The 24,092-nt window shown below is 39.4% G+C and overlaps 2 protein-coding genes across 2 annotated transcripts in view; both read left to right on the top strand.

Moving 5' to 3' along the window:
- SLC33A1 (solute carrier family 33 member 1) overlaps window positions 1-11,776 on the top strand; it is a 38,823-nt gene extending 27,047 nt beyond the window's left edge. The window contains exon 7 of the mRNA XM_080807006.1: window positions 11,646-11,776. The gene's annotated coding sequence lies outside the window, so the exon portion shown is untranslated. The remainder of the gene's footprint in view (window positions 1-11,645) is intronic.
- Window positions 11,777-12,024: 248 nt separating this feature from the next.
- On the top strand, window positions 12,025-23,849 carry LOC308356586 (protein C3orf33). Its single transcript, XM_080825665.1, has 5 exons — window positions 12,025-12,151; window positions 14,689-14,748; window positions 19,273-19,420; window positions 20,186-20,346; window positions 23,046-23,849. The coding sequence occupies exons 1-5, from the start codon at window positions 12,038-12,040 to the stop codon at window positions 23,442-23,444; spliced, it is 882 nt and encodes a 293-aa protein (XP_080681791.1). The 5' UTR covers window positions 12,025-12,037; the 3' UTR covers window positions 23,445-23,849.
- Window positions 23,850-24,092: the final 243 nt, after the last annotated feature.

Raw genomic sequence — 24,092 nt, 5'->3', positions numbered from 1 at the left:
ATAACTAGGATTAATATATTTAATAACCATTTTCATTACAAAAGGAAAGGTGATATAATGTGTTGTATTACTGAGACTTCTTTTAACCAATGTCTTTGGTATATAGCAAGGCATAATTAATTGATTTTTCTCTTAGCAGATTTAAAATACTTGTTATAGACCTTGTTTCTTTTTTCACTACAGCTTAATCTCTGTCTAACTTGACAGTGCCAAATTTTTAATGTAATCTCTATTTAATTTGGGACTGGGAGTCTTTTCATTTCTTACCTGTCAAAAATGCAACTAGAATCTTCATTTTACTCCTTTAAATTGTTGGCAAGGAAATGGGCATGGAGAACTTGTATTTTTTCCTGGAATTCTGTTTCACCAGAGGAAAATCCTGTATCAGGACAGAATAGTTAATGTACAGGGCTCATGCCCCTATTTAAGTGAACAGAAACGTTTTTTTATTTATCAGATTATAAAGATTGCTTTTAGGGATGGTTTTTTTTTAATGGATTGACAGATATTTTATAGGAGGAAATAGTTTTATGTAGGAAAATGAAAATTTTATGATTAATTATAATTTCTCTTTTAAAGAATTTGTCAAGTATATAATTTAAAAGATTATGTTAAAACATCAGCAATATTGATTTGCATACTTTATATGAAGTCTTGAAGCATTGAGAAGAAGGTTGCTACATTTTAATAGTTTTTTATTGTCAATATATAGACATAACTTTTTATAACAGTTTTATGTAAAGAGTAACAAATAATGTGACTGAAATGAACAAGGTACTGGCATAATTCTTATGGAATTATAAATTCTTAGATCTAGTACTCTAGTCAATTACAATTCATCAGTCACTATTATAAATATTAAAGTCTATCCTTATTTTCCTTAAAATGACCTTATATGTTGGAAAAAGTTTACTTTTTCTAGCCTTACAGTTAATGAAATTGAAATTTTTATCACATGTTTCTATAAAATTAGGAAAATAGAAAATTGGAGCAAAAATCTGTTACTTTAAAAAGTTAGTTTGGCATGTTTGGTAAATGGATAGATTACCACTGTCAAGCTGTATCAGTAAATCTAGATCTGTTGTCAGATATTGCTTTATGCAAGAATTAGTGTAAAATTGAAAAAACACGCAGTGTTGAAAGTTGTCATTTTTGGGGTCTTTATGATATTGCATCCATGTACAGTTTTGAATTAAAAATGCACAACACAAAATCATTTCTATTATCATTTTTGAAAGGTCTAACATTAACTTTGATAGTTTAGCATTATTTACGTGTTTTAGTGTATGTGAAATGTTTATTTGGTTAATTTATTTTCAGATGTTAATATTTATTAAATATTTATGCATTGTTTAAATATTTGGAGTATATTTGAAATAAATTCTCCAGATTTTGACATAAAGGTTTATTTAAGTGCTCAAAATGATTGCTTCACAACTGAGCTCTGAAAAATAAAATACTAACAAAATATTATTGTTTTCATGTTTGTTAAATATTAGCCAAATTTACCTGCAAATCATTCATGTTAAAATTATACGAGATTGACATATAATTAAGAGCAAGGTAATTTCAGGAGGTGTACATCTACCACCAAACCAGAGAAAGGAAGAGAAATCTTTTTTTTTTTTTAATGCTATTTATTTGAGAGAGAGAACACAAGCTCTCTTGTGCATTTTTTATTTTTATTTTAATTCCAGTATAGTTAACATACAATGTTATATTAGCTTCAGGTATATAATCAGGTGATTCAGCAATTCTGTACATCAACCAGTGCTCATCAACATAAGTGTACGCTGAATCCCCTTCAACTCTTTGACCCATCCCTCCATCCACCTCCCCTCTAACCATCTGTTTGTTCTCTAGAGTTGAGTTGTTTTTTGGTTTGTATCTTTTTTTTCCTTTGTTTGTTTGTTTTGTTTATTAAATTTCACAGAGGAGTGAAATTATATGGTATTTGTCTTTCTCTGAGTGATTTATTTCGCTTAGCATTTTACTCTAGATTTATCCATGTTGTTGCAAATGGCAAATTTCCTTTTTTGTGAATGAATAATATTCCATTGTATATATGCACCACCTCTTCTTTATCCATTCTTCTATGGGTTACTTCAGTAATTTGGGCTACTTCAGTAATTCAGCTATTGTTAGTAATCCTGCAATAAACAAGGGTGCATTTTTCCTTTCAGACTAATGTTTTTTGTATGCTTTGGGTAAATACGCAAGAGTACAATTACAGCATTATATGGTAATTCTATTTTTAATTTTTTGAGGAACCTCCATACTGTTTTACACAGTAACTGCATCAGTTTGCATTTTCACCAAGAGTACAGAAGGGTTCCTTTTTCTCCAAATCCTTGCCAACACTTGTGTTTTTGAAAGCCTTGGTTTTAGAACCAAGAGGTCTGTCTCAAGTGACTAGGTGTTTCCTTTTATATTTTCTTCTAGTTCAAAGGGGGAAATTATCCAAGTAGTTCAATTTAAAGTGATAATAAAAAAGTATACTCCTGTGGATAGAAGAAATTTTAAATCTAGTATTTCAATAGTGAGGTGTGAGTTGAAGCAAAAATTGGAGGGTTTATCTGAAGAAATATGACCCTGTAAGTCAGGAAATGGAAATTATTACAAAAGTAGAAAGAAACAGTTCTGGCTTTTAAAAATGATAAAACCATTTCAAAATAACACTTTCACAGAGTTTTGAACATTTTTATTTATTAGGTAAATAATTTCAGACAAAAGGAAAAATAGAGGTTTTGTAATTTTTTGTCCTTTCTTTCTAGTCCTCTAAAGAAAAAGAAAATTTTTATGTTTTTGGTCTTAAGTAATCTGTAAACCCAATGTGGGGCTCAAACCTACAAACCTGAGAGAGTCACATGATCTACTGACTAAACCAGCCAGGCACTCCCAAACTTTTTTTTTTTTTTTTTTTTTTTAATGCTGATCAGGACATCTGGGTGGCTCAGCTGGTTGAGCCTCTGGCTCTTGATTTTGGCTCAGGTCATGATCTCATGGTCATGGGATCAAGCCCCATGTTGGACTCTGAGTCTGCTTGTCCCTCTCTCTCCTCTCTGCCTTCCCCCTCCCCTGCTCGTGCTCTCAAATAAATAAAATCTTTTAAAAAAATGTTGATCAGATACTGCCTGAACCAAGAGACTGACATAGATGGTTCATGATGTATATATAGTCAGAGGTACGCAAAGGCTAACATTTTGCAGATTATAAGCATTGCTTTATTAGTGATTACCTTTTAAACCGCCAACGTCTAATAAAACGAATTTGGAGGAGAGACCTTCAAAGTAAACAGGGTCTACACTAGAACGTCAGCATTGGAAAAGGAAAAGAAGAAATCGATTCTAGAGATTATGAAGTTGAATTACAAGGATAATAAATTGGTTGCTACAGGAAGCAAGGACATGAGCTTTTGAGTGTAAATGATTGTAGAAAATGGGAGTGGAAGAGTAGCTTTGAAAGAGGCAATTTTAATCAGAAGATGGTAGTATAAGTGTGAAAAGCGACTTGTTTCCAAATTTATTTTCTTAAGTAATTGAGACTTGTCCATGGGAGGAGGTGAATTCTGGATCTTCCTATGTCACCATCTTGAACTAGAACTTCTTGTGGCTTTAATTTGCATTTTTCTAATGGCCAGTGATGTTGAACACCTATTCTTCCTCTGATACCATGTTCCCATTGCTTTTGAGAAGGTAGTATCCTGTGGGCTCTCCTGGAAAACATGTTCTCTGGTTTTATGTAGTAAGCACATTCTAATAGTGTGATCTTTCTTTTTGACGTATGCCTCATATTCTGCCAAGGTAGTTCTAGCATCTCCACCCTCATTTACTGTAGGCAACCATTGTGTCATTGCTTTAAGGAACCATCCGACTTGTGTAGTAGAGTTGGCTTTAGGTGACCTTCCCAGAATGCCCACTAGCTATATATTCTGCTTCCTGGGTCCAGCATCTATAAGATTCATTCCTGAAGGTGTTTTCACAGTCCCTGCTGGTACTAGTTTTCTAATGTTCTCTATGAACAAGATTTTCCCTCCCCACACAGGTTTGGTATGTCTCCACTTAGGGTGTGCTGAGACTGACCATGTTATTGGCCTGGAAGCAGTGAGTGGAGGCTCTACAGACCCCTGAGGCATTTGTCGTCTCTCCTAAGCTGAAGTTACATGGAAGCAGAAACAGAGCTGATAGCCATAAACTAGGAGGCAGATAACAGAGTTACTGAATTTCCTGTGTTTCTAGAATGATACAAGTTTACGTTTGTTAGGCCCAGCAAAATTATTACCAGAACTTTTTTTTTTTTTTTACAATGAAAGAATGTCCTGATTTTGATCTTAAATTGTATGGTCCACCCTAATGATAGAGAAGAGGGTAAGGAAACCAGTTTTGTAGTGGGAAGAATAAGAAGAGAAGCGTAAATGAAAGAAGAAAAAGCAAGGTCATGTTGGTAATGAAGCACGAGCATGAAGTCACAAATAATGATGATGTGAACCTAACCCTTTACTAGAGGTATTTTACTGTGTCTGGACCTCTGCTCTGTTGAGAGTCCTAACATAATTTTGTGAGGCTCCTTTCTCTCCTACTTCTCTACTTAACTCTGATAGTGCAGCTTCTCTTATTCAAAGTAGACAAAGCAAATCTCTGTTTGTGACCAAGAGAAAAGTTCAACAAGCATTGTCATACCACAAATGCTGACCTAAAGGATGTAAGTTAATCTATTTCAGACTTTTGTCTATGATCTGCCAGATATTCCTTATGTAGACTTAATTGCCAGATTAATGCCCTGAAGTGAAAGTAAACTGTGCATGTAAATTTAATAAGCACTAAGTACTGTGGGGATAACTCCAGTAAAAAAACATTTCAGGGTTTTACCCTCCAGTTTTCTCAATCAGGCTTATAGATAGATAGAATGGAATGACAGAGAAGTGGGCTACACATAGGACAATACTGTAAGTATTTAATTCTGTACTGAATGATTTAGAGATCATAAGAATTATAAGATTACATTACAAAAAAATATATATATATCCTCATTATATGGGTGAATCTAGAAAAATCTTTGATTCTTACACTGATTCAACAAATTTTTTGAACATCCTTTCTACAAAATGTACACTGGAAAGAATAAAAGTGTTTTGACATGTCTTTCTCCTTTAGAGTTTCATAATCTTCCAGGCAAAGAAAGTGCAATGAAAGAACTAAAGAGACAAAGATTAATTGTGTTTAGGAGAAGGCTCTGGAGGGGAGGTTGTATCTTTTACATGCCTGCTTCATCCCTTTCCGAAGGCACGTGTCATGCTCAGTGCCCCAGACTTAGCAAGGCAACTCTAGCTTTTTTTTTTAAGCTTAAGTGGTCATGTTTCTGGCCACTTCATCTTGTCATACTAAAGCTGGTGGTGCTAGAGGAGTGAGCCCCTGACTGAATGACAGCCAATAAATAGATAAGCTATCAGACCAATAGGAGGGTTGGCATGAAAACTTTGGTAATGTTAGGGAATGAGAATTTCTGGACTAAGAATCAAATTGACGTGAGACAGATTAACAGGAGAAAATCAAATTTAATAAGGCATATGTAAGGGGAATCCGGATAGGCATGGAAATTCCAAAGACAGGCAAAATGAAGTATATATGTCATTCTGAACTGAGAAAGGAGTAGGGGTCTGGGATTTTAGAGGAAAGGAATGCACTTCATAGGGCAAAAAGAAGACCAGAAGTTTGGTAATTAGATGTTTGCCCTACCATACAGATGGGGCACTCAGATAAAATTTACCTGTGTTAATAACCCTTATTCTGGGAAAGACTCCCAATTTAGATTTTTCTATGTGGTTAAGGGAGGGACAAATGTTTGTCTTGTGCCCACAGAGTCTCAAGGTCCTTAAGCTCAAAATAATCTGCATACCAAAGTGGCACATCCAGGGGGTAGCGGGGGCAATGTCCCAAACCCCTTCAATAAGAATGATGATGCCTGGACCACTCAGAGTTTTTTAGGAGGTTATGGGGAGACAGAGAAAGCATGTGTTAGTAGTGGAAGGAGGGTCAGAAATACACAGTGAGGCAGACTGAGTTGCTGGCAATAGATTAGTAACAGTAGGGATCAATGAACTGCTCCTGAGAAATGGGTAATGTTGGTGGCTAACTCAAATAGAACCATATTAGTTCCTGAACAACTTTTGGGCTCCCAGACTACATTCTAGACATAAGACCTAGCTATATTACAGTTCCTGAGCATTGCCTGGTAATTGGCTTGAGATTCCACAGTTCCTAATTTCTACAAGTTTCATTATGCTTTCCAAACTTCTCCCTCTAGCCCATTTCAGAAAAAGCAAGGCATAATTTATATAAAGTATACAAATCAATTTCAATGGTATTCAGTAACTTTGTTCCAATATAGTTCTGTTCCCTCATCTCTTCTTTTGTGCTATTATTGTTATACAAACCATATCTTTATACATTATAAGCCCACCAACATGGTTTCATAATTATTACTTTGTCCAGTTGTCTTAATCACACAGGAGAAGGAAGGATTATAAACAAAAATACATTTATACAATATTTTATATTTACCTATGTAGTTACCTTTACTGGTACCTAATTCTTCACATGAATTCATTTGTTTGTTTGTTTTCCTTGAGATTTTATTTTTAAGTAATTTCTACACCCAACATGGGGCTCAAACTCACAATCCTGAGATCAAGAGTCACATGCGGACTGAGCCAGTCACCCCCTTGATATGATATTTAAATTGAGACTTGAAAGGTAAGGAGGCAGCTTGGTGGGAGGTGAAGGTGAGAGAGATGAGGATTTAGGGCACTCTTGGCAGGGCAGGCACTAAGTTAAAAGGCTCAGAGGCAAAGGGATGAACTTGCCATGTGTGAAGAACAGTGATATCAATGTACTCTGTGCTTGAGGCAAAATGAATGAAGGTGGAGGGTAGGAAAGAAGAGCTTGAGAGATCAGCAGGTCCTCAATTGTGTAGCATCCTGTGTATGAGCCTCAGGAGTTTTGACATTACTTGAAGCATAAAGGAAAGCCATTCAAGGAGACGTAATAAACTGAAAATCTGAAGTCTCAGCCTGAGGACATATTCTATACCCAGCACAGTGTTTTCCTAACAATTTTAATTTCAAAACAGGGCAATTTCATATAAAAGTTGGAATTTGGGGGCGCCTGGGTGGCTCAGTGGGTTGGGCCTCTGCTTTTGGCTCAGGTTGTGGTCTGAGGGTCCTGGGATCAGCCCCACATTGGGCTCTCTGCTCAGCGGGGAGCCTGCTTCCCCCCCTGTCTCTGCCTGCCTGTGATCTCTCTGTCAAATAAATAAATAAAACCTTTTTAAAAAGCTGGAATTTGCAGCTTTTCTTGAAAAAAGCTTAAGATGGGACGCCTGAGTGGCTCAGTCAGTTAAGCCTCTGCCTTTGGCTCAGGTCATGATCCCATGGTCCTGGGATCACGTCCCACTTCAGGCTCCTTGAGAAGCAAGGAGCCTGCTTCTCCCTCTGCCTGCCTCTCCCCCTGCTTGGGCTCTCTTTCTCTCTGACAAATAAATAAAGTCTTTAAAAAAAAAAAAAAAAGCTGAAGATCTCTCCATATTGGGCTCCAACTGTTTGGTGAAGTTTGGGTGTAATGTAATGGTGAGGTTTTACCAGGCAAGTGCAAAGGAGGCAGAGGGGGTTTGGAGTAGCAGCTATTTTTAAGGGAGTGGTTATAATGCTAAACCAGAGAGTCCTAGCTGGATAGGGTGGAAATTGAAGAGTAGATGGGGCTGATGGTGGATGGACATGTTTCAGTGGAGTGATCATCCTGAGTTCAAAGAGTTATTGCCATAAGGGGTATTTTCACAAGTGAACCAGAAGAACAAGAGGTTGGGGTGGGAGAGTGTTAGGGCTGTGATGGCAGATGTGGCAATTTCTGGCAAGGGCAAGACCCAGAGTATAACCATGGAGGGAATGGCTGACTTGGGGTAGAGGAAAAAGTCACTGGGCATGAGACAGTCAACCACTTGAGAAATCAGAATAATAACGGGAGCTGAACTGAAGAGAAAGACTTTAAGTCAGATGTTAGTCTTCAGGAACACCTGGGTGGCTCAGTCGGTTAAGCGTCTACCTCTTCCTCTGGTCATGATCCCAGAGTCCTGGGATGGAGTCCTGCATTAGGCTCTTTGCTTCATGGGGAGCCTGTTTCTGCCTCTCCCTCTCCCTGCTGCTGCTCCTGCTTGTTCCCTCTCTCTCTGACTAAAAAAAAAAAAGAAAGAAAGAAAGAAAGAAAGAAAAATGCTAATCTTCAGTGAACAAGAGAGAGTGACCAGGAGATCACAAGATGACAGTCTTCTTTTTTCTTTTCTTTTCTTTCTTTCTTTTTTTTTTTTTTTTTAAGAGAGAGAGTGAGAGAGCAAGCATGAGCAGGGGAAGGGGGAAAAACAGACGCTCCCCCACCCCCGCCAAGCAGGGAGCCAATGCAGGGCTCCGTCCCAGGACCCTGGAATCATGACCTGACCTGAAGGCAGTCGCCCAACCGAGCCACCCAGGTGCCCCACAAGATGACAGTCTTGATCACTCCTGACAGTCCTGAAGAGAGTAGGGGGGCAGTAGGTAATAGTTTGGACAGCAAGGAAATGAATGAGCTTTACTTCCTAGTCCTGAAGGATAGGTGCTTTAGTCATCTCAGGCTGCTCTAGCAAATTACCATAGCCTGGGTGGCTTAAACAACAGACATTTATTTCTCATAGTTTTTTATGCTGATGAAATTCAAGATTAAGGTGCTGGTGGGTTGGGTCCCTGCTGAGAGACTCCTCTTCCTGGCAGACTGCCACCTTCTCTCTGAGAGAGAGAGAGAGAGAGAGATCTGGTCTTTATTCCTCTCTCATAAGGACATTAATATCAGAGGGGCTCCACTTTCATGACCTTTTCTAAACCTCATTAACCCCCAAAGACCTCACCTTCTAATACCATCACATCAGGGGTTAGAATGTCATCTAAGAATTTTGAAGTAACACAAGCATTTAGTCCGTAACACAATAGAATGGTTGACTTTGACTGGAAACCAATGCTAGAAACTGAGGTGTTTCTGTGAGGGAGATCTCCATTAAATATTCTTTTTTTTTTTCCCCTTTGGATTCTGGGGACATTCACAATAATATTCAGCTCATTTGTTTTTGTTTTTCAAGATTTATTCATTATTTTTAAAAATACATTTTATTTATATATTTTGGAGAGGTGGGGAGGGTTAGAGGGAAAGAATCTCAAGCAGACTCGCTGCTGAGTACAAAGCCTGACAGGGGGCTCAATCTTATGACCCTGAGATCATGAACTGAGCCAAAATCAAGAGTCAGATGTTTAACTGACTGAGCCACCCAAGCACTCCTATTTATCTATCATCTATCTATCTATCTATCTATCTATCTATCTATCTCTATTATCTATCTATTTTAAGTAGGTGACACACCTGGCATGGAGCCCAGCATGGGGCTTGAACTCACAACCCTGAAATCAAGACCTGAGCTAAGACTGATAAGGGAAATCTGTGTTCTAAGGTGGCCAACCAATCCAACAGGTGATCCCAGTCCTGGCTGCAGAGCCATTTCGGGTTTTCCTCCCCTGCCCCTGCCAGCAGTGGGCACAAGAGTGGCACAGATACAGAAGTAAAACTGTATAAACTACCCCCTTTGTTTGTGCTCAGGGCTCAGACCTTGGGAGATTACTCCCCTCTGAGCCCACCTGAGTTGAATAAACCTCCATCCTCCAAGGTCTCTTGAGTGTCACTTGGTTCTTCTGCCAGGATCCAGTTCAGGTTCTGTAACAAGATCAAGAGTCAGACGCTTAACTGACTAAGCCACCCAGGCGCCCCCAGTTAATTTTTTTTAATTACCATTCCATATAGTTAATATCAAATCTTTAATAAAAGTCTAATATAGTCTCAGTCTTGGTGTTCATGGTATTGTGGGAAATTGAGGGATGGGCAATGAACCTAAGTGTGGCTTTCGTGCATACCTCTCTAGTCATATAGCAACATATCCACTGAGTTCTCAATGGTCACCAGCATCAAAAGGGGCAGGGGTCTTTGGTGAAGCTACCCCAAGAAAATGTTAAATCTCTCAATCTGCAGAAATCCTGGGGCAGGAGCTACCCTTCCCACATCAATGGTTAGTGGGATGATGCTGAAATATCGAGAAGGACACTTTGAGATATCCGGAGGACTCAGAAACACCCAGGTGGCTGATAATCTAGGGTATAGAAAAGACGACTTTGGGGTAGAAAGTAGGGAAAATGAACAGACCACTGTCTTCAACTTGAAGAATGAGAGAGAACAGAAAGAACATTGATACAGCAAAGGAAGACTTGGGAACAGAATTGCCCCTGAAGAAATCTTATTTTTTTCTACTTATTAACTAAAGCTATTCAAAATCTCTTAATATACAGAAACTTTGTTCTTACCTGAAATAGTAATTAGGGACTTAGATAGTGTATCTTTTTAGCTGGATTTTCCCCAATATTATTTGTGTGTCCCCTCACTGGAGATTTATAGGGATTTATGTGTGCTAGCTGATTGCCTTTGTGGGAGGCAGTGTTGTGGTTAAGTGCACAGACTGAGCCAACTGGCTGAGTAGAATCCCCTCACAATAGCCCAGCTCACCACTTCTTGGCTAGGTGACCTTAGCTACTGGCTTACTCACTCCACATACTTACTCTTTAAAATTGGGCTTAATAAGAATGTCTATCTAATAAAGTTGCTGTGAGGATCAAAGGAATTCATACATGAAAACTATTTAGAACAGTGCCTGGCACATAGTTAGATCTAAGTCTTAGCTGTTACTTATTTTCTATTAGATATAGTACTGAGGCACTACATTCCTTGAAGGTACTACTCAATGTGTGTTAGGAATACAATGTACTTCATTTTGACTTCTAAGGTAATATGTGCATAAGGTAAAAAAAAATTTCCAACGGTATACTTGCACAGTCCAGTATCATAGCCACTAGCCACATGTGAATATTGAAATATTTCCATCATCGCAAAATGTTCTATTAGAGCTGGTAGATAGTTAAACGTCCCAACCATTCCTACCCGAATCCCTCTCCCCAGGGGCAATCACTGTTGTAGGTTCCTTGCATAGCTTTTCATCGTACACACATACACACACACACACGCGCACACGCAATTTTTTACACAAATGTTACCATATCATTACATCGTCCTGCATCTAAATGTTGTTTAAAAATATACTAATAGGGGCGCCTGGGTGGCTCAGTAGGTTGAAGCCTCTGCCTTCAGCTCAGGTCATGATCTCAGGGTCCTGGGATCAAGCCCCGCATCGGGCTCTCTGCTCAGCGGGGAACCTGCTTCCTCCTCTCTCTCTGCCTGCCTCTCTGCCTACTTGTGATGTCTATCAATCAAATAAATAAATAAATAAAATCTTTTAAATAAATAAATAAATAAATAAATATAAAAATATACTAATATATACTACTAGTAATATCCCAAATATACTAACATAGCTTTCTACATTTAATCAGTTAACAGTTCAACAATTTAGAGCACGTGATATTAGGGTTACAAAGCAACCGTGCAAACTTGAAAGCACAATTCAAATATATTACGCATCTTGTATTTGGGAGTAAGTGGAAGTACTACTTCAATTTCCTTTCTGCATTGCAGATGCGGAACCCACACTAAAGCTGGGTTAACTGAAGTCACGAACTGATCATCTCGCCTCCCCACCAGCATCGCTGGGAAGCCTTTAGCCCCACGCCCCTGCCCCACACAGACGTCCAGCGCGGCGGAAACCCCCTGCATAAATGCTGGGGTGGGGGTCACTGTCGCCTGTCTCCGACTCAGTGGGGGGCCCGCCCACAGGCGACGAGGGAGCCCATAGCCGCCGTCAGTCCACTCCTGCGGGGCTTGTGGGGGAGACGAGGACGCGGCTGTCGTTAGGCGCGCTGCGCCCCCACAGCCCGGGGAGCCTGGATCCGCGCGCTCCGCCCGAGGAGCGCGGCGCCCCCTGTCGTCCGCCCGAGGAGCGCGCCTCTGTCTCGCGGGAAGCCGGGAACATGGCGGGGCGGCCTGTAGCCCCGGCCTCGCCGCCGACGGACCGGGACGGAGCGGCGCCCAACGTGGTGGCGCGGGTCTCGCAGTGGGCCGACGACCACCTGCACCTCGTCCGGGTACCGGAAACCAGCCGGCCGGGCAGGCGGTGGGCGCGGGGCCGCGCGGAGCGAGCCTGAGGGAGGCGGGCAGCGGGAAGCCGCGCGCAGTGGAACCGCGGGGGCCCGGGCGGGGCGGAGGGTCGCTTCGCCAGGGTCGCGAGGGACGGGCGGCGGTGGGGGGAGTGCGATCCGGTTGGGCTGGGCTGGCTGCGTGGGATGGGCGCGGCGGGCCAAGGAGCCACCCTTGCCGAATTCCTGGGACCGTGGTGGGTTCCGGGGACACCTCAGAGACTGAGACGCAGCATTTGGGGACAGCGAGGCACAGGGGACCAAGGGTGGAGGGGTGGGCACGTGGTCCTGTAGGCCTTATGTTTCGAATGAAGTGAGAGGGCACTGGAGTTCGCCCAAGAGTGGGACATCTTAGGTGACCAGGCGACACAAGATTGTGGCTAGTCCCCTGGGGATGGTGTGATTGATTTGGGGTGGGAGGTAAAGAAAGAGGAATCAAGGGGTGGACGGTGGTCAAAGTTGCTTCTGTGGAGGAGTTGGGAGTCAGTGATTTGTTGGGTAAATCTGGAGGAGACTTTGGACATGTGAACTTGAAGGTGGACGTTTGTGAACCTGAAGATGGTTATTAGAATTCTAAACCGAGTTCTAGATGTTATCTAGGCAACCAGGTATAGGAATCTGGCATTGAAGGGAGATCGTATCTGGACATAGAACTTTAGGAATGAACCACATAAACCTCAAGTTAGTGTTTAAAGCTTGGATGGCATCTTGGAACAAATCAGAAGAGTTGCTGAAATCCTAGAATTGAGACCTGGGACCTGAAGGATTCTCTTAACATTTAGAATTTGGGAAAAGGAGGAGGTCAGCAAAGATTGGAAAGAAACAGTGAAGGAGGAGGAGGAAAATCAGGAAAACCAGGTGTCCTACAAGTCAAGAGAAGAGAATATTTTCAGAGAGAATGAGTAACTATGTTAAATTCTTCTGAGAAGTTGAGTAGGACCATCAGTTTTGCAAAGGCTCTGCAGTCATGCCCCACAAGGCCCTGGACCATGGCTGTTTTCCTTCCCAAGTACAGCTCTTACCCCTAGAATATTGCCTACCACTTAGTAAGTGCTAGATAGGTATTGGTGGCATTAATGAATGATAGATACACACGTGTTAATTGACAAGGCCTGGCTTCTTCCAGTGAAGCAGAATTTGGTGCATGGGTTGTTTCAAATTAAAAAAACGACTTCAGTAGATTGAGAGAGGGAACAGTGTTTAAACTGGCATATGGAGGGATGCCTGGGTGGCTCAGTCAATTAAACGTCCACCTTCAGCTCAGGTCATGATCTCAGGGTTCTGGGATTGAGCCCTGCATTGGGTTCCCTGCTCAGCCGGAATCCTGCTTCCCCCGTCTCTCTGCCTGCCTCTCTGCCTACTTGTGATCTCTCTATTAAATAAATAAATAAAATCTCTTTAAAAAAATCCTTAAAAAAATTGGCAGATGGATACATTATTCCAAATATCTCAATCACAGGGTGTATCTTTGTGTATATTTCCTTTTTTTCCCTACAAATGGGAAATCCACAGAACAAATAAAAGGCATTATGTGATGGTAATTACAAAGTTTTCATCGCCTTGTTTTATGTTTGCCTGATGTTTAGAGCAAGATCAGAGTTGGATCTAAGTGGCTTTACTTCAACACTAAGAGCAATCTTAGCATTTCCATTTCTTTGGGTATATTTTCAGCTTCATTTCTTACATACCTAGTTGTATTTCTTGAAGGAAAACATGTTAGATTATCACGCTTGTTGCGGGAGCCTCAGGTTCTTATTTTTAAGTTAAACTTTTTTAGGTCTATTTCAGTGTGTGTGTGTGTGTGTGTATGTTTAAAGGATTTTATTTGCTAATCTGCTTGACAGAGAGCGAGCACAAGCAAGAGGAGAGAGCATAAGCAGGAGGAGCGGCAGGCAGAGGGACAGGGAGAAGAAGGGTCCCTGCTGAGCAGAGATTCCTGGGGGGCTTCCTCCCAGATCAGGACCTGAGCTGCAGGCAGATGCTTAATGGACTGAGCTACCTAGGTACCCCAGTCTATTTCTAATGAAGCACTTTAAAAGCATTGATAAGTTCTTCTCAACTGTTCTCCCACATATACATCTAAAGCATTATATTTTAAGCTTTGGATAGTAAAGTTTTCTACCAAATATTTACATTCCCACTGTAGACTCAGGGTTATGCAAATTACTGTGGACATTGTTCAAGAAGTATTAGACTGATTCATGCATTTAAGGAATTCATGGTTAAAAGGAACAGTCAGTAGAGAACAATACAATATTACATATATAATTACTGTGCATGCCAGATTGGGGAAAAAGCAGGAAGATTAATGAGTAGGTGGGCAGTTAAGAAAGTTCGTTGGGAGAAATGGGCCATTAGTTGAAGGATGTGCCTTATTTGGACAATTAATAGAGAGGTCAGTCTTCTTTTTTGTCCCCTTCCAATAAGTACTTTTACTATTATGAATAACAACTAGTGAGAATTAATCATTTAATCTCTTTTTGAAGAACATCAGCACCGTAATGGCCGTAGCTGGAACAGTGTTACTTCTAAGAAGTGTTCGGATGGTAAGTTAAAAAATGAAGAAGGCACGATGATAAGCAAGAGACAGTTAATTTCTTCTCACTTGCAGACCGTTTTTCTCTCAAGAAGTGTCTCATTTTGTTATTCATATTAGAAGTCTTAAATATTATCTTAGAACAACAAACCTATTTTAAGATCTTGGTTTAAAAGCAACACATACGCAGGATTTTATGGAAAGTGATTGCCTGGTCTGTATTTCCATAATCACTTTTCTTCATGCTTAAAAAGGAATCTGTAAAGGATTTAGTTGGCTAGAATGCTGTAATCACTAAATTTGCATTTCAGACGTTGTGGCATGTCTCAAAACTGTTTTGTATAGTGGTTTTAGATTATAGTCAAATTATGTCCTTTAGCACTGAATAATTTATACTTTCTCCAATTTGTAGCAATCTGTAAGATCTGTTTAATGAACAGAGTAAGAAGTGTGATGTAAAAAAATAATTTATATTTTCAGTTAGCATATTTTTCGGTCTCTCAGTAATGTTTTAATAATAGATATTATGGAATTCTTTTGACAATTCAGCCTTTGTTAAGTTTTTTTAATGTAATTGATTCTTGTCACTGAGTGTAATTGTAGTGTCATGTTACAGTCTGGAATGAGTTTATTGCTTCTGTGTATATTAACGTCTTACATTTATTATCTCTATATTGTTTTATATTATCATTGACTACGTAGCTTTACTGTACTAGAGTATATCTCTTCCAACTCCTGCCTTTTCCCTCTGACTCCAAAGTCAGACTTTTATCCCCCCATTTTTTTATTAAGTGTCTTGAACTCATTTTTTTTTTTAAGATTTTATTTATTTATTTGACAGAGAGAGATCACAAGTAGGCAGAGAGGCAGGCAGAGAGAGAGGAGGAAGCAGGCTCCCTGCTGAGCAGAGAGCTCGATGTGGGGCTCGATCCCAGGACCCTGAGATCATGACCTGAGCTGAAGGCAGAGGCTTAACCCATTGAGCCACCCAGGTGCCCCTCTTGAACTCATTTTTAACCTTATATCTAATAATCTAATAGGTTTTTTTTCTTTTAACACCTCCATGATTTTGTAAGTCATTCACATTTAGCTTATATTTTTAGAGTGGAACTTTTGAAGCTTTAGCTCTTTTCATTTCACTTTTTTCTTTATCTTATAATCTATGTTCCATGACATTTGTATTTTGAAGGTTTCAAAATGTCAAAATACTAAATGATCTGATTAAGAATTTAGGTAAAAATAAGGGGCGCTTGGGTGGCTTAGTCGGTTAAGCGTCCGTCTTTGGTTCAGGTCATGATTCCAGGATCCTGGGATTGAGCCCTGCAGTGGGCTCCCTGCTCAGTGAGGAGTCTGCTTCTCCCTCTGCCCCTCAACCCACTCATGTTCTCTCTCACTAGCTCTCTCTCTCAAATAAATAAATAAAATCTTAAAAAAAGAATTTTGGTAAAAATAATGCTGAGGGATTACTTCTCTTGTTAGCCCTTAAAAATGACATAAATCAACTATAGATTGTTCTAAGTTATACAATATTAGGTATGTTATTGATTTATGCAAATTACTTATTCATTAATAGTAATTTATATTAGTAAGTTATGAAGTTATTCATCTTAGACCATAGTTCTGGTGTCTTTTTTTCTTAGGTTTTATGAGTTTTGAAAATAATGAATAGTGGTGAGAAGAGCAAGCTAAGGAGGTGGAAAAAGAACATTGGAACATTAGGGGGCAAAAAAATTTTATTGTGTAACAGTTGGAGAACTTAGGCTACAAGTAGGAGAAACCCCATGCAGCAGCAGTTTAACCAAGTTAAAAGGCTTTTTTTTCCTCATGTCAAAAGACTTCTGGAGGTAGGATGCTGCTGGCATTGGTCTCTGGGTCAAGACAGAGAGTTTAGGTCTGTATGATTCTCTGTGCCTTTCCTCATGGCACAGAATGGCTGCTGTAACTCCAAATAGCATATTCACGTTCAAAGCAGAAGAAGAGGGAAAAGGAAGGTGCCAGCCACATGTTTTCCTTTTTATCGAGAAAACACAAGTTTTACCAAAAGCCCTCAGTAGACTTTTGCTTACATCCTTTTATCATATGGCCACCTCTAGGTGGAAAGGAAGTTGGGAAAGCAGCCATTTAGGTTTTCCATCCCTTATAGTACATGATGACAAAAGAAAGAGGCTTGGGAATAGATAATGCATTAACCAACCAAAGGCCTGCCACAAAGGGAACCTAATAGCTCCCCTTCAGCTTTCTTTTTGTATTTCCTCCCCTTTTTCCTCCTCCTGAGTTTACCAACCTCTCATATTCTTTCAGCTACTGGTAGACAAGTCCAAATTTCATATTTAAAAAATAAAAAATGATGATTGAGTTCAGTACTGTGCTAAGCACTTGAGATACATAATTTCGTTTAATACTTAAAATAATCATATGAAACAGGTATTTTTAAAAAATTATTTATTTATTTGTTTATTTATTTAGAGAGTTGGGGAGAGGCAGGGAAGAGAGAGAATTGCAAGCAGACTCCCCACTGAGCACAGAGCCTGACGTGGGGCTTGATGCCATGACCCTGAGCCCATGACCTGAGCCAAAATCAAGAGTCATATGTTCAGCCAACTAAGCCGTCCAGGTGCCCCGAAAGAAGTGTTCTTACACCTAATTTTTATGGATGGAGGAGATGGATACTCGAAGAAGTTAAATAATTTTCATCCAGCTAGTATGTGGCAGAACTGGATTCCAAATTTCCTCTTCCTGAGTTTGAAACACTTATTATTTTCTTTTCATAGTGCTTCCAGCTTTTGTCTCTTTGCCTTTAGGACACTTCCTTCTCCTTCTGAGGCTTAGGGACTGTGTTCTTGTTAGTGGCATCATCTTTCTGCCTCTTCTAGAGAGCAGGATGTTTATCACAAGTTTAGAATTCACTTGCTTTACAGATGTCTCCCTCAGATCTTATTCTTTCCATTTTTGACCCTTTAGCATTTATGACTTTATTTACTTATTTGAGAGAGAGTGAATAGGGGGAAGAGTAAAGGGAGTGGGAGAAAGAGAATCTTTATCAGGCTCCATGCCCAGCGTGGAGCCTGACTCGAGGCTCGATCTCATGACCCTGAGATCATGACCGGAGCCAAAATCAGATGCTTAACCGACTGAACCCTCCTGGCAGCCGAACCCTTTAGCACTTATACTTTATCTTTTTTTTTTCTTTAAGACTTTATCTATTTATTTGATAGAGAGAGCACAAGCAGGGGTGGTGGCAGGCGGAGGGAAGGGAGAAGCAGGCTCCTCGCCAAGTGAGAGCCTGATGTGGGGCTGGATCCCAGGTCCCTGGGATCATGACCTGAGCTGAAGCCAGGCGCTTAACGACTGAGCCACCCGGGGGCCCACTTATATATTGCTTATCTTAAACCTACTTATATATTGCTCTGCAGCTGTATTCTGATTTTATGTATATTGTTCGTTCATCTCCCAGATAGTGCTTGTTATGTCACAGAAACATAGCACTGAACTTTCTGCTGTTGAGAGATTATTGGATGCAGAAAAGGTAGATGCAATGGGATCTGCCTCTAAAGGTTCCTCACACAGATGGTGAATTCCTTGAGAGCAGGATCATGGGTTCTATTTCAGTTTCTTCCCCTAGCTCCTTAATAATTTCTAAAACTCCAAACACCAAGGCACTCTTAGATCTTTTTATGTATATCCTCAATGAAAACACCTAAAATTAAAAAGGGATAGATATTTAGTAATTGGAGATATCTTTAATGACCCTCTCTACTTCTAAGTCTTCCCTTCCCTATGCGAGATATTCTTGGTTTTCTCATGTGATGTGCTTTCCAGGCACTTTATCATCTTCTTTCTCGTCTTCTAGTTTTGTTCTAGTTTGTTGTTGAAGTCTTTTAGGAGATGTGGTATGCAGGAGAGCTCAGTATATCCCATGAGGGCCTGATCTAGAACAATCTCTTCCTTATTTCTTGTTTGGGATCCTGTTCCTTACAATGTTGCTTGGTGTTTGAATTTGGTGGGGAACAGTGAGGAGTGGAGAGGAGAGGGAGTTTGTACTTTTTTTTGTAGACTTGTCACTCTTTCATTTCATTTTGAGTTCACAATGAACTAAAAGTTCTTTATCTTTTTCATATATCCTACAATTAGTTTATTCTCTTCTATCCTACATTAGTTTTGGGGAGTACAGGGGAAGACTTTAACATTTTATCCCATCATCCTAGTTGTCAGGATCTTTTAAAATACTAACTCTCACTTTTAGTGTTCATAGTTTTTTTTTCCCAAAAGATTTTATTTTTAAATAATCTCTGTACCCAGTGTGGGGCTTGAACCCACAACCCTAAGGTCAAGAGTTGCATGCTCCAACAGAGCCAGCCAGGTGCCCCCCCAACACTTCGATTAAATCGTAAGTAAAAAATTAATATAAAATTAAGGACAAAATTAAAATTTTTCAGTGGTTATATCTTCTTGTTAAATGTTTAGATGACAATTTGACATAATTTAAAATGAAAATAATAATAAAATGTTATGTATTTTTTTTATAAATCAACAGACATCAAAATTTACAAGTTCTGCAGATATTCCAGTAGAATTTATACGAAAGAATGTTAAACTACGTGGACGATTACGCCGAATAACTGAGAATGGCTTAGAAATTGAGCATATTCCTATTACTTTACCTATCATATCTTCCTGGAAAAGTAAGTAGAGTGCAAGAATTATGCAACTATTTTAGTATTTGTTAATTAGAAGTCATTTGTAAAATAGCAAAAAATGCCATTTTAAGTTTTAGTACCTTTGTGAGGGAAAGTACAAACTCTTGGCTTTAAATACAAGGAACTATTTAATTTGGCTTCAGATTCCTCCCCCCCCCTTTTTTTATTCAACCATTCAGGATTTCATTCAGGCGTTTATGCATTCTTTCCACAAATAATTGAGCATCTGTTATGTTATGTTGTGTGGCGTCCTGGTGGCTCGCCGTGATCGTATAGTGGTTAGTACTCTGCGTTGTGTTATGTTATGTTGTTGTAATTATATTGTCATAATTTAAATCTCTTCTCTCTGGAATAGTGATGACTTTTGAGGACTCAGGCAGCAAAGTCACCACCTGGGTTTGTCCAGGCTGTTCACTGCACAATTCTGGGGATGCTATTAAGTAGAACCTGCTTCCAGAGGTCATGCTGAGACAGCACTATAAATTGTCATATATGCATTTGTTAATAATGGCTTCTCCATCCTGTTCTGGAGCTTACTGAAATGGGTTTTTTACATTATTCCATGTGTTACATGCTTCGGTTGCTTTAAAAGAAAACTTGAATACAGATATAAATAGATCTACATTTAGAGAGTCTGGGTGTTTGTAAAGAAACACAGTATATTTAGTTGTTTTGTGGGGGCATGTGACTTTGAAATTTGCTTTTCAACATAGTATTAAAGCTAGACAATTTTCTATCTAACCTTTTTAGAAGAGCGCTGTGGTGTTCTGCTCGTTAAACTGGCAGGAGTAGAACTCACTGAAACTGGGAAGGTGTGGTTACAAAAAGAGTTAAAACCTTCCCAATTGCTATGGTTTCAACTTCTTGGAAAGGAGAATTCGGTGCTCTTTTGCTATCTTCTAGTGAATAAGGTAAGTAGTGTGAAGAAATCATGAGCAGTATTTTATTCTTTTTATTTGTTCAGAACCATCATTAATTAGAATCTTGAATCTACAATGGGACTGAATTTTTGTCTTTTTTAACTGCTACTCATAGTGATCATGTATAGTGAACCAGGTGTTTCCTATATACGTTTTGTTATTAAATATTATTTATATGTTTATTATAGAAAAAATGGAAAATTAAGAACATGAAAGAAACCTAAAATTATTAGTGACTTTGGACATTGCTTATTTGAGGATTATCTTTACACATTTACTTATACATGAGTATAGTGCATCACCCTTGTTACTTGAAACTGCTTGTTGAGTGAGCCCTGTCAGCTGGAAACTATAAAGAGCAGGGGTGTTTTCTGAAGTAAATAGTGTTCAGTCTCTGAACTGTAAAGTCGAGAATATTTAAGTACTGTTTATGATCAGTAATCAGTCAACTATAGACTTTGCCTCAGAGTTTTCCTACCATTATGAGTGACCATTGGCCACTGTGTAACCGGGAATGCCTTGGAGCTTCATCAGTGTCCCTGTGTCTCTGTCGTGAGTCCTTGCAGGAGCCTTACTTCAGGCTTTTGGTGGACTATTACTGAAAAAAGAATGTAGAAAATTAAGTAGGTAAAGTGTTATGACAGGAGGAAGGACAGTTTTCTTAACTCTTTAAGTCCCTTATTGGGGCACCTGGGTGGCTCAGTCATTAAGCCTCTGCCTTTGGCTCAGGTCATGGCCCCAGGGTCCTGGGATCGAGCCCTGCATCAGGTTCCCTGCTCAGCTCTCTTGCTCTCTCTGTCTCTGTCAAATTAATAAATAAAATCTTTAAAATAAATAAAGTCCCTTATTATATATAACAAACAAAAATAATCTGAAGAAAAAAATAACCTCACATTAAAGGGATTAAAATTGTAACCATTTTGGATTCTTAGAGCTTTTTGAACTATTGATAGAAAGCCTGATGAAACCCATTAATTTCTGTATGTCGTCATATGCAGTTCTTTCAAAATAAGAATTATCCAACACTGATTGGTTGAAGTGTCTTAGAGTTAAAAGTAAGCTGGTAGGGCTCCGTGACTGGCTCAGTTAATGGAGCATGCAACTCTTAATCTCAGAGTTGTGAGTTCAGGCCCCACATTGGATATAGAGATTACTTACAAATAAAATCTTTTTAAAAAAATAAAAAGTAAGCTGGTAATGCAAAATATATAAAGATGCCAAAGGCCTTACAAAAATATTATCTTTTCCAGGCACCTGGCTGGCTCAGTTGGTGGAGCATGTGACTCTTTTTTCTTTTTTTTTTTTTAAAGATTCAATACTTTTAAAAAAGATTTTATTAATGTTTTTGACAGAGATCACAAGTAGGCAGAGAGGCAGGCAGAGAGAGAGGGGGAAGCAGACTCCCCACTGAGCAGAGAGCCCGATGCGGGGCTTAGTCCCAGGACCCTGACATCATGACCTGAGCGGAAGGCAGAGGCTTTAACCCACTGAGCCACCCAGGCACCCTGAGCATGTGACTCTTGATCTTGGGATCATGAACTAGATCCCCACGCTGGGTGTACAGATACTTAAAAATAAAAAAAATGTTGGGAGCTTGGGTGGCTCGGTAGGTTAAGTGCCTGACTCTTGATTTCTGCTCAGGTCATGAGCTCAGGGTCATGAGATCAAGGCAGGCATTGGGTTATGCACTCAGTGGGGAGTCTACTTGATATTCTCTCTTCTTCCCCCCCCCATCCCTCCTGCTGCTGGCCCTTGTGATACATGCTGTCTCTCAAATAAATAAATAAAATCTTTTGCAAAGGGGCGCCTGAGTGGCTCAGTGGGTTAAAGCCTCGGCCTTCGGCTCAGGTCATGATCCCAGGGTTCTAGGACCACTGAGCTCTCTGCTCAGCAGGGAGCCTGCTTCCTCCTCTCTCTCTGCCTGCCTGCTTCTCTGCCTACTTGTGATCTGTCAAATAAATAAATAAAATCTTAAAAAAAAATAAATAAAAGAGGCAATTGACTTTGAACAAGGATCTCTCCTAGTAATGAAATTCCTGGATTTAGTATTAGCTGTTTTAAGTTCTTAGAGAGCCCTTTGCTTTATGTTTTTTGGCTTTGGAGGGTAAGTTGCTAAATGACTGATTTTTTTTTTTTTTAAGATTTTATTTGTTTATTTTAGAGAAAGAGAGAGAGAACGTGTGAAGGGAAGGGAGAGGCAGAGGGTGTGGGAGAGAGAGAATTTCACAGACTGCACTGAGCACGGAGCCCAATGCAAGGCTAGATATTAAGACCCTGAGATCATGACCTGAGCCAAAATCAAGAGCTGGGTGCTTAACCCACTGAGCCACCCAGGTGCCCCTCTGAATGATGATTTAATTAATTAATTAATTAATTGGTTTATTTATTTATTTTTAAAAAAGATTTTATGTATGTGTTTGAGAGAGAGCGCGAGAGAGATAGCACAAGGGCTGGGGGGAGAGGTAGAGGGAGAAGCAGACTCCCCCTGAGCAGGGAGCCCGATGTGGGGCTCCATCCCAGAACTCTGGGATCACCACCTGAGCCAAAGGCAGACACTTAACTGACTGAGCCACCGAGGAGCCCCTGGATGATTATTTAATTTAAATAAATAAATAAATTTCAAAGTGAAGATGTTATAGGTATAGTAGCAATTTTCTTTAGTAATTGGTCTGTGTTATTTTTTATTCAAGGGTAGGTTTTTTAGTGTGAGTCTGAATGAAGAAATTTTGAGAAGAGGCCTTGGCAAAACTGTTCTTGTTAAAGGGCTAGACTATGATTCTAAAATCTATTGGACAATTCACAGAAACTTACTTAAAGCTGAATTAACAGCCTTAAAAAAAAGAGAAGGAATATGGAAGGAAGAATCTGAAGAAAGTTATTTGGAAAAATTCAAAGGCTCCTGGAGAGAAATGTGGAAAAAAGACAGTTATTTTAAAAAAATTGGATCAGATTTCAATTTGAAAAAAGAAAGTTATTATGAGAAATTTAGAAGGACTTATGAAACATGGAAAGACAACATAAATAACTACTCCTTTATATTGAAGTTCAGAGAACTTATGAATCGCATACACTTTCGTAGAAAAGGGTGAACTATTCCAAGGGGTCTGGAGGTAACCCACTCAGAAAAGAGTAAAATATGTAAATATATAGATGTTTTCATTGAGTTGAAATGGAAATTTCTCTAAATGATCTAAGTTGCACTCTGATGATATTTAAATATTTAAGAGATGATTGTTCTAAATGTAATAGCAGAATAATTTAAGCAAGTTGTAATTAATGTAATATGCTTTTAGGAAAAATGAAATACTGTATAAAGTCACCAGGATAAAGGATGTATACCTGTAGTGCTTATATTTCAAGAGAGAGTTTAACTGTTGGACACTGTTATTTTAGTTATTTTTGGCATCCATATTTAATTTTTGTTGAAAGAGAATATTTATTGACTTTTCCAGTTTTATCAATTTTGATTACTTGTAATAAACTAACTCTTTATACATCATGCCTGAGGCTACTTTTTTCCCCTAACTGCTTTCTAACTACCTATGAATGTGGGGCAAAGCTACACGAGAAAGTCACTTAACCCATTTTTAGTACTAAGGAATGGCTAATTTCTACTTGTTATTAGATGAAGGGAATAACCCTCCGGACAGAATCGTGAGGATAATTATAAGGACGAAAAGCAATGTGCTGAGGATGGCAGTCCCCAAGATAGAAAGAATAGGAATGCTTAGGACATT

This window comes from Martes martes (assembly GCF_963455335.1).
Source record: "Martes martes genome assembly, chromosome: 1".
In the NCBI taxonomy this organism is placed as follows: Eukaryota; Metazoa; Chordata; class Mammalia; order Carnivora; family Mustelidae; genus Martes; species Martes martes.
The sequence above is the reverse complement of the archived record's forward strand: the minus strand, read 5'-3'. Positions and strand labels throughout refer to the sequence as shown.

Bases quoted from the DNA above. Each gene is read 5' to 3' on its own strand.
- LOC308356586 (XM_080825665.1), top strand. From the start codon at position 12,038: ATGGCGGGGCGGCCTGTAGCCCCGGCCTCGCCGCCGACGGACCGGGAC. The intron at 14,749-19,272 runs GTAAGTTAAAAA...ATAAATCAACAG, and splicing joins TTCTAAGAAGTGTTCGGATG to ACATCAAAATTTACAAGTTC. The intron at 20,347-23,045 runs GTAAGTAGTGTG...TTTTTATTCAAG, and splicing joins GCTATCTTCTAGTGAATAAG to GGTAGGTTTTTTAGTGTGAG.